This window comes from Chenopodium album, chromosome 14, assembly GCF_948465745.1.
Source record: "Chenopodium album chromosome 14, dcCheAlbu1.1, whole genome shotgun sequence".
NCBI classification, from domain to species: Eukaryota; Viridiplantae; Streptophyta; class Magnoliopsida; order Caryophyllales; family Amaranthaceae; genus Chenopodium; species Chenopodium album.
Window position 1 is genome coordinate 6,924,138 of NC_137847.1, and position 16,183 is coordinate 6,940,320.

The window sequence follows — 16,183 nt, forward strand, 5'->3', positions numbered from 1 at the left end:
GGCCAAATTATTAAGGACCATACAATTTAATTTTATATTTTCTAGTTACTTATATACTTAGAAAAAAAAATAGGTGACACAAAGTTGAGACAACATTCACATTCTATCTTTTTGATGGCTATCATTTTCATGTATGTTGTAGTTGGATGGGTCACAGTTTTTTGTGTGAAGAAAGTTTTGTCCAATTTTGGGGGTGGTACTTTGGTCTTGGGATGATTGGGTCATTGGGAGCTGCGGCTTATCAAAAAGGATTATCTGGATAGTTTCTAGCCTGTGGCCTCTTAAGTGTGGATGCCATGTGGCGACGAAATTTTAATTAGTGGTTGTGAGAGGATTATTAATTACCAAGTAATATCGCTTCTTTAGTTTTTAATGACAGATAATGTTGCGTATATGTTAGAATATGTCTTGAATTGTAAAAACTCTACTTATAAATAATTGTTAGATTTTTGTGAAACTCCTCATATTGGAGTGATTTCCATACACCTATAAGGAAAATCCTTACAATGACATAAAAAAATGGAGGAAGGAGTCCCTCCATCTCCCCACCACCCCCCCCCCCCAAATGGTTGGGGGTTTGATCCTCATCTCCACATTCCAGTGATAGGGTGGGTGGACCTCCCTAGCCCTGGTATCTTACCGTATAAAAAATGGAAAATCCTTAATCACGAGTCTTACTGCAGTATTTGTTTTAGACTATATTTTAAAGTTTATTTCAACTCTACTTTTGAAGTTTAAAACTTTCAAATCTAATTTTGCAATCTATTATTCCTTAAGATCAATAAACTCCCTTTTATCTGCTTGTGTACGTAATTAACACATTATTAGTGATTGTATCATATAAATTTGTATATGTTCTTTATTGTTGTTCTTCATTAATATTTGTTGCAAATGTCACAATAATACATCAAAGGTTTTTGAAAAAAGCAGATACGGAGTACAACACTACAACATTCACCTTTTACATCTAAGATAGGACTTTGATTGCTCATTTACCGAAGTTTAATTTACTCCACTTTTACTTCCTCCAACTATCCCTTAATTGTTTTAAGTGTTGTTCACCACTCCAAGACTAAACCTGATCAGACGGATCCGGGCCAGATCGAAAATAAGAAATTAAAATTTCAAGAAACGGATATCAGACCAAAATCCAAACCAGTTAAAATTTAATTAATATTATGAAAAACTCGGAAAATATATAAAGGATAAATTCGAAAAATAAAAAAAAATTCTAACTTATCAGGGACAATCTTAATCATTTATAAAGATTTTATGCATAATTTAAAGAAAAAAATCAATCCGGTCTAAGACCATTATTGTGTCAGTCCAACAGGTTTTTGCTTTATACCAATGATCGCTCCCATCGACGGCGTTGTTATTGGCGGTGGTATCGCCGACGGCGAGAAACTCGTTGATTGTTGATTATATTTGTCCATGATTTATACTTGAATTGGATTGATAATTGTTTGAGATTCTCAGATATTTCGAAAAATGCCCAAAAAATTCGATTTGGGACTTTCTTGTGTGATGTATAATTGTTAAAATTGATTGTCCTATGTGATTGTATGTTGAAGTGTGAGCGTTTTGATAACAAATACATGTATTTTGGTTAAGAAATGAGCATGTTAGCTTATACCCATAAGCTTAGTACGGGACCTTCAATGGTGGTTCTGCCATTGTTGACCTTCAATGGTAGGAAGACAATTATTGTATTTGTTTATTTTAAAAATAAAGATTACTAAGTATAAAATATGTATAATTTTATTCATTCATTCTCTAGATGATATTATCTAAAGGTTGAATGATATTATGTATTGTGTCTACAATATTATCTATACAATGGAAGATGTCTCCTCTATTGTTTTTTTTTTTTTTTTTATATCCTCTATTGATTTTATGATACAAGTATCTTCTATGAGTTGGATGATATCCTCTATTGTTTTTATGACATCTGCTATAAGTTGGATGATATCATCTATTGGTTCTATGATGTAAACTAGATGATATATCATCTATTGTGTATATGATAATATTTATAGACTGGATGATGTCCTCTATTGACCACATGATATCATTTATAATTGTGTCTATAATATCCTCTATTGACTGGATGATATCCTCTATGGGCTATATGATATCTTTTATAGGCTGGATGGTATTTCCTATTGGTTATATGATATCATTTAAAATTGTATCTATGACATCATTTATAGGCGGGATGAAATCCTCTATTGGCTATATATGACATTATTTATAATTGTGTCTATGATATCATCTATAGGCTGGACGATATCCTCTATTGGGTATATGATAATATCATCTAACAAATTATAATATCCTCTAACAAATTGTAATATCCTCTACCAAAGATAAATTGTACATATCATGTATCAAATACTACATATGCTACAACAAAATTGTACGTATCCTTTGTTAAATAACACATATCCTCCAACAAGTTGTACATATCCACTATCAAATAATACATATCCTGATCAAATATTGCATATCATATATACTTGACACACGAATTGTTTGGTACGGCCTGCCGCACCCAATACATTCTCTATATTTTAAAACGTTAACTCGCGCTTATTTAATATTTGTGCACAATGGGTGCATTAATCCATAGTTCGTCAAACTATGTAACTACTACTCAACATTTAATATGCTGTAGTCACTAAAAATTTGATTCAGGATTGCATGTCGTATTTTGAAAATTCTACCCTGACTTCTCTTTAATGAAAATTCTCAAAAACTTATTTGAAAAGTTCCGATCCCTTAGCTAAGAATTTAGACAATAATACATATGACACCAAATCAACTACACATAACTAAAACGTTTGCCTTAATTATTATGCTAAAGTTTTTGTTGACGATGACATATTATATAAAGAAGAAAAATGTTTATGTTTAAATTGCCACCTCATTTGCTAGATACTTTATATATAGTTTGAATCAAGTTTAGATTTTCTTCACAAAATACGAACTTATGAAGAATAGATATGAACATATCTACTTTTCAATTTTCACTTACACTTAGCTTCCTTTGATATACCTTCAAGAAGGCCAAGAGTTTTAGTTGAGGTGTTGAGAGAACCAGCACCTGCCCTAACTTCACCCGTCCCGAACTCGACCTGATGTGACTCATTTATCATATTTTGTAATGATACTATGCTTTATCACTTCTAAATTTAGGCGAGTTGAAGGATCAAACAATAAGGATAGATTGATAGAATTCCCAAGCTAAAACACAAAGATAGTTTTATTTTTACCCCATCAAAGTTGAGTTTATGACTAATCTAGAGCCTTATATATATAGACAATCAAAACCACCTAGAATCATCTAACTTAATTCAATCTTAGGCCCCGTTCACTTCACCTTATTTTTGCTGAATTGAAATCATTTTTACTGAACAAAAATTATTTGTGCTGAATTGAAATTATTTTTACTGAACTGAAATTAATTTTACCAAACTTAAATTATTTTTGCTAAACTGAAATTATTTTTACTAATTTTCTATTATATTTCTTCTGTAAGTTTACTGATTTTTGAACTGAAATTATTTTTATTGAACTGAACTTATTTTTACTGAACTGAAATTATTTTTACCGAATATTATTTTTTTAAGGTGAAGTGAATAGGGCCTTACTCATTAAAGATAGACATTTGTTTCAAAAATCAAATTTAAATCCACTTAGATGAGCATGTCCATTATACATTAAGGTGTATATAAAATTAAATACACTCAAATTTACAATAAAAACTAGCATAGTGCCCGTGCGATGCACGATTTATAAAGTATAATATTAATCCCATAAAAAAATATAAATTTGTTTAATGAATAAAAATAAACTCATTTATATTAACAAATAAATTATAAATTATTGTATTCATAATAATGGCCAAATACAAAAAAATTAAGGAATATGATCTAAGTAGTATAGTAATGTATGTCATTCACAATTTTTGGTATGCGGCTTGCTGTACCGTGCGGCAGGGGTTACTCGATCAGGGGTTACTCAACTTGTTGGGGCTACTCGAGTTACTCGGTCAGGGTTACTTGAGTTACCCCTGACTGAGTAACCCATCGAGTAATCCATGATTGAGCCAATAATAGAAGCTAGGAGAAAGACATAGGTTAATCCATGATTGAGCCAATAATAGAAGCTAGGAGAAAGACATAGGTTGTAGGTAGTGGGAGGCGGTAGAATCTAATGAGGGTAGTCAACTGACCAATGGGTGAGGCTTCACCCAATACTTTGTGTTAAATATATGCACTGATAAATAGGTATTTATATGCTATGGAGTCTATATGAATAAAAGATAATTATTACTCCGTAGGATAAAGGAAAAATATTAGTTACTTATAAAGTATACATATTACATATAACTTTGAAAATATGAGTATTAACTTTTGTAATGAAATTTAGGGATCGGATTCCTAAATCTTCACAATTTGGAAAGGAAATTTTAGATTTTAACACCACAAAAAAAACACAAAAATTGTTTCTAACACTACCAAAAAAAAAAAAAAAAAAAAAAATTTATATAAACTAATAATTTTTTTAAATAAAATTATAATTTAATTTATGCATATGAAATATTGATATTTAACCGAAAATAAAAACTATAAACTAACAATTTTATCCTAAAATCCTTCCAAATAGAATTATAAACTAACATTTTTATATTATAAATTTTATTTAAATCTATCCAACCTAACGCGACACTTGACGAAAAATTAGAATGCCAAGTGTCGCTGTCTCGTGACTTAGCTAAAAGCTTAGCTTTATATTTTAGTTATATGATAGATTGCAATAATAGGTCATTGTATCATCCAATTGTAAAATTCATTCCTATTACTTCGTAATTCAATTCAAATTTAAGATTCCAGATGCAAAATGTGAACAAACTCAAGATAGTCAGGAACAAACCTATGTAGACAACACTAAAAAAGAGTAAAAACCATCACTCCCAAATTTTCTAACACTTCGCTAAAACCTCAAAAACCCTAACAATGGCGGTTCTGCAATCTCAAACCCAGCAAAACCAAAACCTTCAAATTCATCGTCTTCCTCAATCCAAATTCATCGACGCAGTACGATGGTTACCCCCATTTTCCGCCTTCGACAAATTCGTCGTACTCTCTTTGTTCGACCCCAATTCTTCATCTTCCACCATTGAACTTCACTCTCTCGATTTCCCCAATTCCGAAAACCCTAAACCCATTCTCTCTCCTCTCTCTTCTTCTTCCCCTTCTCTCTCTAGAACTTCCTCTCTCAAAACCTCTCAATCCCTAATTGCATTTTCGACATTCTCTGGTTCCCTCGATTTTCTCTCTCCTAATTACTCCTCTTCTGGGGAGGTAACCCTTGATTCGTCGCTTTCTTTGCAGGATGATGGGTTTCATGTTGCACCCATTTCGTGTATTGATGTTTTGGAGAGAGAATGTGTGAGTGTTGGGGAAGATGGGAGGGTGAATTTGGTGAGTTTCGGGGGTGGGAAAGCGAGTTATCGCCGGGTTTTCGATAGCGATGGGCTGGTTTCGTATACCGCGGTGAAATGGGCGTCTCCCATGGAGTTTGCTACTGGTGGGTTGGGGTGTAGTCTTCAATGGTGGGATCAGAGGAGGAAGCCTGGTGAACCTGCATTGCAGTTTAAGGGTAAATGGTAAGAGAATTCAATGCTGTTCTATTCTAATTTTTGGATTATACTTTGAAGTTTTAATTTTTTGCTTGATTGTTATTTGTAGTTTAGTGTTGATCATTGTTGGCAGTTGGTATTTTGGTTGTTTGAAGTGCTTTCGCTGTCCATGTAGTTACATCATTAATATTAGTTGTGTCGTCTTCAGAAATCCTATGACTATTGTTTGGAATGGTGATACTTTTTTCGGACATCTTATGATAGTATATGTTACTATTGCTTAAATGCGGTAGGAAGTATTATGGATTGTTTTCTTTGGAGTTTGGATCCCTTTTATGTACAACGTAATTTATAATCTAGCTAGGAACTTGGATGTGGTTTAGTGATCAGATTTTAGTGTAAAAGGGTTGTACTATGTATTTGCAATGGAGCAACGATCAAGAATAAGACTCGAAGTATTTATTGGATTTTGAATTTTTGATGATAAATTTGGACTGAATTGTCTTTTGTGCTGTCACTTGTGAGGCTTGTACAGTTTCACTGATCTAAATAGGAAGAGAATTTGCAATGTAGGTGGAATTAGAATGTTCAAATGAATGGCTAGTTACTCAATATTGATGGATAAGGTTTGGTTATTAGCTTTTTGATGGAAAAGGGGTGTGCTCAATTTCATGTATGGGACTTGTCCTTGAATTATGGAAAGTTTTTAAGGCGGTGTTATGAAAAACATGAAGGATTCCTGGCTTATCTAGTTTAAAGAATTTTCCTTATCTGAAACAGGAGAGAATTTTTTATTGACTTCATATTTCTGAGACTACAAGCTGAAGGTGATTGAATCATTATATAGTGAGTAAGCCTGGAGATCCTCATGTATACATGATTGTACTTTTGGTTATGTTAGGTGATCTTTAAGGAAGTGTAGATGTTGAAATGCCTTCATTTGTATGGTTGTTTGGCAGCAAAGTTTAGTTGGGTGTGTTATATCATTATCTTTGGGATAGTTTTTTATTTTTAAAAAAAACGAAGAAACTTGTTATTCTCAAGGACTTTGTGACTGGTAATTTTCATATTCTGATAGAGTATGAACTATGAAGTGACACAGAATGTATGTGATGATTATGGTCATATGGTGTGGATTGTATATGCACATGGCTCTTGAAGTGGGCATGCTAGTAGAAATACTGTAAATGTCAAATTTTTTTTTTTAGAATAAAAATGCTTCCCCGTTTTTATTTACTTGCAATACATCTCTGGCACACACTTTTAGGAAGATATTAGACTAAGTAAACGGACAAGCTAATTGAAATAATTTCACCGCTTATAAGACGAAGGTTTTTAGCTGTTATTGTTTAAATTTTATAGCTTAATCTGTCTGTTAACCTTTTCAAATCGCTTTCTCATGTCAAGAAGGTGCGTTACAAAGTATTAATAAAAAGGAAGTATATATTATCCTTATGAGCTAAGTTTTCGTGATTGTTTGAATGATTTTCTGAGGCATAATATTGTAGGTCTCAGAATACTGCTTCTGGAGTCGTGCATTCCATCGATATTCATCCATCAAGGAAGCATACCTGTATGGTAAGATGAAGTTTTCTTCTGTTGCTGGTGTAGCAAAGTTTTCTTGTTGTCTTCACCTGTGGATACAATAGCCTACTATGTCATGTCATACAATGATGTACTATTTAGCTGGCACCTTTATTTATGACTTGGAATCTTGGATTGGTGTGGTTTCTTTTTCTGGTCTGAGGAGAGGTGTGCCAAAATTATGCTACTCTGTCTCTCTTCTGTACTGTCTTAGATTTTCTTTGAGTCTGGTTCTGTTAGACCTTGATCTGAAAGGCATTGTTAGACCTTGATCTAAAAGGCATTCATTATCTAGTAACAAAGTAATTTTGAAGCTTTGATTACAAATGCTGGAAGTTATTGCATGCTTGTAGTATTTTGATTTTTGTTATGATGGAACTTTTTAATTTGGTTGTAGTACATGTCCTTCAATTGGAGATGGCTATTGTTGAATATTCTGGTTGGCAGCTTCTAAGGTTCGCTATGATGAATTGTGACTAGGTGTCTAAGGGAGGCATTGATGGGAAGGAGAGAAAATGGGAACTGTAAGTAGTGAAGGGATTTTATCTCAATTATTTTTTTTTTTTTTGGTAAGAAAATAAAATATAAAAAAAATTAAAAGTCGGGTTAATATAAGATAAACAAGGAAAACAGCAGAAGGCCATAATCTGCTATATATCTGAGCTTTAAGATTAGACCTCCATTGACACTATGCACTGAATTCATGGTGTATAAAAACATGTGCCAAATTGTTAAGGTTATGGAAAAAAAAAGTTCTTACTCTTTCTTTTGCTTGACCGTATAATCTGAATAAAATCACTTAGAGATTTTTATTTGTTCATATGCATATAGTTAATTCAAGCATGCCTTTATTGTCCTGCCTTTATTGGTTTCTTTTCACGTAATGTTTGAAGGCAGGAGGCTCCTCTGGTACTGTTTTTGCTTGGGATTTGAGGTGGCCACAACAGCCAATTATTCTCTCTGGAGTTGGGATTGGCGAGAGACCGTCCCAGTCAATTTCAGAAAGTGAAGTGTGGGAGGTACAGTTTGACTGTCACTTGCAGTCATCGAATACTGCCAGTGTGTCCTCATCGATGTTGCCTGTAATGATGTGCTCTGAAGAGGGAATACTCGCTGTCCTTGAGCCAGGTATATAATTAATTTCCTGAGATGTGGTCATTGATGTGGTATTCTGGCCTATTACTTCATTCCTTCCAGTCTCAAAATCCAGATTTCATCTTTTATCAGCTTTTTGCAAGTTTTTCTTCTAAAAAATTTGTAAATAGAATTAAGGTGTTGAGGGATATATGATAAATACAACTGCTTTTGCCCCTAAATAACAGGCCAAATTTCCATTTTTTTTTTATTTTTTTTTTATAGTTCAATAAAACAAAACACTTTATAAATTCTTCAATTAAGAATTCTAAAGAAGGATTACTTTAGTATGGTGGTGTTAAAATGTCATAGTGAAGGTTAAATGGATAACTATGGTATAAATTCAAACCACTATATGAAATTTCCAATTAAATGCGATCTTTTATTTAGGGATGTAATTCAGCTTAATTTCAAGTTGATAATTCTCTTGAAACTTAAACCAAGGTCTGATTTTCTGCTCCACATGTTTAATAGGTGCAGAACCAATTGAACTGTTGGAAGAACCCTGTGCCATCAACAGCTTTGACATTGACAAACAAAATTATTCCGTAAGTGGGAGCATTAAATGCTGTTGAAATTGGTAACCCATTGAACATATATTGAACAACTCAAATTTACCTCACCGTAACCATATTTTTATTGTCTTGCAGGATATCATATGCAGTTTGGAATGGGAATCTGTTGCTATACTTTCAAGGTCATAATGTATTGTAGGGTTTTGTAGAGCACTTGATCACGGTTGAATTTTGCTACAATTATTTTGTAACTTCAAGTAACAACATGCTCCTTAATATGTGACTAATGTGAGGTTGTATTCTATTGATCCTCGTTTGATCTGTTCAATTTATCTGTATAGTTCTTGACAAGCTCTATTCAATCAACACTGTTGCAGTGCTTGTATCTTGATTCTTCTGCATAACTCAGCTATTGTGAAATTCGGGAGGCATGTATGAAGTAACTTGACTGATCTCTTTCCCAAGCTCTTTAGAGTTTTATGTTATTGTAGTTTGAGAAGATCTTGACCTTAAAATAAATCTTATGTCTCATATCATAATAGCCTAAAGAAGTGGCAATGAAAACCAACAATGCATTTTCAAATAATCTAATAATACTATGTAGAAAATTTAAGCTATATGTACCATAAATATGGTAGTCTAACCAAAAAAAAAAAACCAACAAAAGAGTGTATACCTAATTAACCTAACCAAGTAAACATTAATATGTAAATCAAAGTTTATAAAATGGCACTAGACAATCATCTCTAACAAGAAGAAATTTAGGCACCCAATTGAAGTAAACATAATGTGTAAATCAAAGTTTATACAATGGCATTAGACGATCATCTTTAACAAGAAGAAAATTTAGGTAAACAATTGGTAAGTACTCCTTCCGTCCCTTAAAGATTGTCCCATATTCTTTTAAAGTGTCCCTTTCGTTTGACTCTTGATTTCTATAGTATGTTTTCCCACTTGTTTAGTCTATATCTCTACTCATGTGAATAGTTTTACCAAATCATGTGCACAACTTTGTCCAAATCTGAATAAAATAAATATTGAAGGTATGAGACAACCTTTGAGGGATAAAGGGAGTAGTTATTTTTGCCATTATAGTACATGTAATTTAGTCTCAACTACGGAGTATCAGCATGTAGGGATGTCGGTGGGGCGGGTCAAGTAGGAGACCTGCCCCATCCCTGCCCCAGTGGGGCAGGGATGGGTCTTGGTTTGGCGGGTGGTGGGGCGGAGATGGGGATAAAAATCATACCCGCCATGGGTGATGGGGTGGGAGTGGATTTTAAGTTGTACCTGCCCCATCCCCGCCCCACCCCACTTCGTACCCGCCCCATCCCCACCTCATTCCTACATCTATATATCTTTAAAAACAAAATTATATACGTTTATACTATTTTATAAAATAATTACGCGAAATAAAATATTAATTATAATATTTTGTACAACACTTATATTATAAACAAAACGTGTGTAATATTAAGAATGTTTTTTTTTTTTTTATATTATTGTAATCCGTATTAATTATGTTGGATTGTGTATTTGATAGGCGGAGATTAGGTGGGTCTTTGGTGGGGATTAAGTGGGGGTGGATATCCAAGTGGGGGGTGGAGCGAGGATGGTTTTAGACTTGTACCCGCCGGGGCGGGGGTGGGGATGAATTTTGGACCAGCCGCGGAGATGGGGATGGAAATGAAAATATTAGGTGGGGATGGGGATGGGAAAACCAACATTCGCCCCACCCCGCCCCATTGACATCCTTATTAGCATGTAGTAAGTTTGCATTCACTAATAAAAAACATGGGTCTTGCATACTAATAACTCTTTAAGCTCTATTTTTTCATTTTCAATGAAATGTGTCAAAAATTGTGTGCTAGATGCTAAGTTATGTAAAGATATTTTTTTTCCCTACAACAATAATGTTTATTTTTTGAGTAAGGTCATGCTCTTATGGATTTTTATATTTGAAAAGTTAATTTAGTTCACTTTATCTTCGTTCAATTCATTTTTATTCGGTTCATATTAATTCAGCTGCATTTAATGTAGTTAAAGTTTCGTTTACTTCAATATAAATCAGCTTATATATTTTCAACTCAATTCATCTCACTGCTCAATGCTCAATGCTCACCTCCATGACTCTATCAATCATGTTCAAATTTAGGAGGCATTTGGTATCAATCAAGCAAAATCTGGAGATTCGATCTATCAAAGTTAGGATTTTTTTTTTTTTGGAGAATTATGAAATGAGAGGATAGAGAGAAGGGCATAGTTATTTTTTTTTTGGTTAAAGGAAATAAACGTGATTTGTTTCCCCAATTTTTACACCTGAAACAATGTGGTGGAATAGGTTTCCACCAAGAAACAATTTTTGTTACTTTACTCATTACCTAAATAGATTCTAACAAAAACGGTAACTTGATTCCCTTTCAATCAATCAATCAATCAATCCGTATATAATCACCTTTAAGGGCTTGTTTGGTTCACTTTATTTTTGTTTATCTGATCTGGTCTGGTTTGGTCTGATCTAATCTAGTTTGATCTGATTTAGTCTAATCTGATCTGAATAACAGATTTAACCAAACTTTGACCTTAAATATACGATAATTTATATGGAAAAAATATATTAAGTGGGGTCTTGTTAGATTCGTAACAATGTTTATTTTATTAATATGTTATTTTCATAATTTTTTATTACGAATTTAAAAATATTTAGCGATAAAAAACTGCACATAAAACGATGATCTGATCAGCACTTATTTTTTCTGATCTGATCTAATCTAAACTTATTTTTTTTGATTTAATCTGATTAGAACTTACTTTTTCTAAAATAAGTAAAAATAAGGTGAACTAAACAAAACTTAAGAGTTAATAAGACCTCATTTGAATTTTTGTCTTTGGGTTATTTTTCGACATATGACGTGGACACACAATTAACACGTAAGCATCATCATATCATCCCATATCATCAATCTATCCTGTAACCTCAACCTCAACCTCCATTACTCTCTTCAACCTCAAACTCTCTCACTTTCTCTCTCCTCTGCAAACTACTGCGACTGGCACAACGATAATGGCAATGGCTTCCGCAACAACAACAACAATTCTCTCACTCAAAACCCCATCTTTTTCTTCTTCCCCAACTCGAAGCTCTGCTGCTCAAGGCATTTCTCTTACGCATTTCAACAAACACTTGAAGAGCGCTCTCAATCTCTCTTCTTCCCACAGCATTTCATCTTCTAAGCTTCAACCCATTATCCTCCAGAATAAGAGAACCTCCACCGTTGATTCTTCTGTGTCCACTTCTTTCACTGTTTTCGCTGCTAAAGGGTACAAGATGAAGACCCACAAGGTCAATTCTTTCTCTCTTTTGATTATTTTTTCTGGGTTTGGTTTATTGGGGGATTTGGGGTGGTGGGGTTCTTTTTAATTCACTAGTTTTGTGTTTTATTTGGTGAATTTTGAATTATTTTTCTGGAATTTGGGAAATTGGGTGATTTGGGTGGTTGATTTCTTGTTCAATTGATTAAATTTGTGTTTATTTTTGGTGAATTTTGAATAATTGTAGGCCTCAGCGAAGAGATTTAGGGTGACTGGAAAAGGGAAGATTGTGAGGAGGAGAGCTGGGAAACAGCATCTTCTTGCTAAGAAGAACACTAAGAGGAAGAACCGTCTCTCCAAATTGGTATTCATCTCTCCCTTATTATTTTTGTTAAGATATATTTTAGCAATTTTGTATTATGGGTATCTGAAATTTAAGTAATTTAGATGAAAGTGGTTCTCTGGTACTCATATGGTCTGAAATTGTGGTTTCTACAATGTTATGGAACTTGAATTATGGCTTATATAAACATAATATGGCCTCTATCCTGACTTCCTGAGAGCGTGTCCATTTTGTGCTTAGTGCTCTAGGTACTCGCAAGTTTATTAAATTATGCTAAGTTGGATGTGTAGTGAATTTTGCATCATTGTTGTGCTAAAGCTTTATGCAACTAGGGTGCGTCAAAGCAGTCAGTTTAGCATAAGAGCAAGAAATGATGGCCGTGTTTCATTATTTGTGACCCTTTTGTAGTTTTGTATGCTTACTGCTTAGAAGCTGAGTGAAGAGAGATAGGAGTACTAATTTATAATGACATTCTGTGTATAATTGATGCTCAGTTTTCGAGTCTTACGTGGGATAACAGAGAGCTAATTATCTTGGTGGCCTTTTCAAGTTGATATACCTTTCTTTTATATATATATTTTCTTTGGAGGGAAAATTTAGCTTGAAAATTAACTGTGTGCATAAGTTAAAGCTTGATAAAGAGTTAAGGTCTTCCTAGGAGGTAGGGAAATGGTAATGATACATTGCACTAACACCAGGGAGTCTTACTAAGGAAATCATGTCTTTATAACCATGGAGCTGGGTATAGAATGACTGAAGAAAGATAACGTATTATTTTCTTGTGACGCCTTATAATGGACATTTATATGCTTCATGTAAGGTGTATGATCGCAAAACTTTATTCATTTTCCATTACAATTATTTGTACCTCGAACCATATTGGTTGAATGAAAGGATGAGATGATATCAACTTGGTTAGGGATAAAAATTGTCAACTGATTTCCATACCTGAGAAATGGTCACTTTGGCTCTTTGAAAATGTCTTACTTAGATGTTTGCACTCTACATTAATCATCGTTATTCACTGTTTCCAAGGTTGTATCTCTTGACAAAATTTACTGTAGCTGTTGTGAACTTGGGATGTCTTTCCATCTACAATTTCTATGCTGTGTTGTTGAAACTAGTAAAAAAAAATTCAACCTTTATTTATATAAACTGGATTTTTCAGATTAAATGATACAGTCTCTTGCAAAATCATTGTGAGTTGTTATAATATACCCCTAGAAAAAAAGTAAAATTCACGCTAATTATTGTGAGTCTGTCATGTTCAACATATATTCATGCTTTCATGGAATGTTGATTTTGGTTTTCTCTTGCCGAGTTGCTGAAACTAGTAACTTTTCCCAACACTTACCCTTTTATTGTTTTATACTTCATTCTCCATAGTATAAAATTTCAGTTACTTGTTGATTTTGCTTTCTCTTTGTGCTTAAATCTGACTCTCTTCTCGCTGAATTAATGCTCAGGTTCAAGTTGATCGGAGTGATTATGACAATGTGATTGGCGCTTTGCCATACCTGAAGGTAAACCGAAAAGTATAGTGGAAGCAACATTTCCATCCCCTGATGAAAGACCAGCAATTTTCTTTCCCTTTTTTTTTTTTTTTTTTTTTTTTCTTTTGTAATATTCCAATCTGTTTAGCAGCAAGCTTTTGTTCTAGCTAGTCAATTACATTCAAGCTATTATTCCAGGAGCAAGTTTTTGTGGCTAGTTCAAGAAAAAAATTGTTCATGCTTATATCAAAATGAACTAAAGAACATCAATAGATCCCCGATTTTAGAGAATACACTCTTTGTTTTCTCACCCCTAAACTACCTAAATTGCCGTTGAGCCATTCTTAATGATGAGTAATAACCTTGGTCCTCCCTATATGATCCTTCTTTGAGTAACATGTTTATTTTAAAATTAACTATTTAAATAGGTAATAAGAACAAATATTGATGATCTATTTATTACTTTTGTCTCTAAATAACTACCCTGTATTATTATGGTGTAGAGATAGACCAAATAGTCGTAATTGACAAATGATTTAAATTAAGATTCGATCTAAAGATTTTGTTACCGCCCTCAAAATTTACCAACTGATCTTGTTGTGAAATTTACAACCACATACTAATACCATGCTTTCCAAAACAGTCCCGGAATCCATGATCCATATATCATGCATGTAATCATGTATAGACTATAGTCATGTCATTGTTAAAATTAGCCCACTAGAGTTCCATCTTTAGATGTAATTAATCATTCAAATCATCGAATGTAACATATAAACTTTTTTGGCTTGACTTGTACACATGCCGACAATGATCTAGATGGGTAGCAAACAGGGGCGAAGTCAGGATTTAAAACTCGAGGGGGCCGAAACTTATACAAATAAAATAGTACTCCATACAATATTTTGTACGCTTTTTTCATTGCTAAATTATTGTTTTTGTGTTTATAACTTTTATTGATCTTATATATTTTTAAAATCATTTTTAACTTTTAATTATTATTATTACTACCTCCGTTTCTATATTACTTGCACCAAACAAATTTTTTAAATCTCACATCAAAAGGAATAATATCTCTTTTGTTGCAAATAATAAGAAACAAAGGTAATATTAAAGTTATCAATGGTTAAATTTGTATAATATGATGATAAGTTCAAAAGTAAAGTCAAGAAAATAAATACAAGATTGAATAAAATAGTAAATTGGCATGACCAAAGAAAATATATGAGAATTAAGCAAAGAGAGATTAGTAAGGAGTACTAAAATAGTATAAAAGGTGTACAAAATTTAACAAAAAGAAAAAGGATTAGAAATAGAAAAAACATAACAAGATTCGAACTTGTGTCTGGGGTCTTCCAGTATTGCGGCATTCATAATTACCATTAAGCTAGATCTTTCTATGCATTAATGTAGGATACCTTTATTATTTAACCTAATTTCAAAGGGGGCCAGCAGTGAAAAATAACAGAGTTGGCGTTTGGGCCACGGGGGCCGGGCCTCCACCAGCCCCCCTGTGGCTCCGCCTCTGGTAGCAAACATGCAAATAAGTAACATTAAGGTATTTGAAAAAAGGCGGCTTAACATTTCACACGCTAAACTTTTTTTTAAAAAAACATCTCATAAATAAGACGGAGTACGTAGTACTATTTTGTCACATGATATTTATATTTGACATTATATGACATATAATTTGTGTCCTCTACATCAATATACAGATAAGAAAAATAATTAAAACAAGGATCCTCCAATAACTTCATTTGATCAACCCAAGTTCAAATTTAGCTCAACTCCAAATTAATTGAAACACACCTTAGCTCATTCGTTTACTTGTTCCAATCTATTGCAATAACTCATCATGTTTTTCAATGCTTAATTTGAATGTCCTATGCTTAAAATGTAGTCAAATCCGGCAAATATGCCAACTAATACAAAAAGGCTTATTCTTTTAGCCATTTTTTGATGGGTTTATATTAAGCCAATACTATAACTCTTTTTCAATCTCCCTTGTTAAAAGGGCCAGGAATACAGTACTTACTCTAATGATCATTTCTCTCCGATTAATGGGGATGAGCAAGATATTGTTTCTTCTTGCTCGCAAAGTACTTTAACCCTAGGGAATTCGGATGTAGTACAAGTTTATGAAAAAAAAAAAAAA

The 16,183-nt window shown here is 33.2% G+C and overlaps 2 protein-coding genes across 2 annotated transcripts; both read left to right on the forward strand.

Annotated features, from left to right (window-relative positions):
• The first annotated feature begins 4,916 nt into the window (after window positions 1-4,916).
• Window positions 4,917-9,314, forward strand: LOC145579969 (nuclear pore complex protein NUP43-like). The gene is made up of 5 exons (XM_081637281.1): window positions 4,917-5,674; window positions 7,156-7,225; window positions 8,125-8,359; window positions 8,840-8,913; window positions 9,016-9,314. The coding sequence occupies exons 1-5, from the start codon at window positions 5,022-5,024 to the stop codon at window positions 9,067-9,069; spliced, it is 1,086 nt and encodes a 361-aa protein (XP_081493407.1). The 5' UTR covers window positions 4,917-5,021; the 3' UTR covers window positions 9,070-9,314.
• Window positions 9,315-11,851: 2,537 nt separating this feature from the next.
• Window positions 11,852-14,310, forward strand: LOC145579970 (large ribosomal subunit protein bL35c-like). The gene is made up of 3 exons (XM_081637282.1): window positions 11,852-12,223; window positions 12,440-12,556; window positions 14,002-14,310. Exons 1-3 carry the CDS (start codon window positions 11,945-11,947, stop codon window positions 14,074-14,076), a joined length of 471 nt encoding a protein of 156 aa, XP_081493408.1. The 5' UTR covers window positions 11,852-11,944; the 3' UTR covers window positions 14,077-14,310.
• The last annotated feature ends 1,873 nt before the right edge of the window (window positions 14,311-16,183 follow it).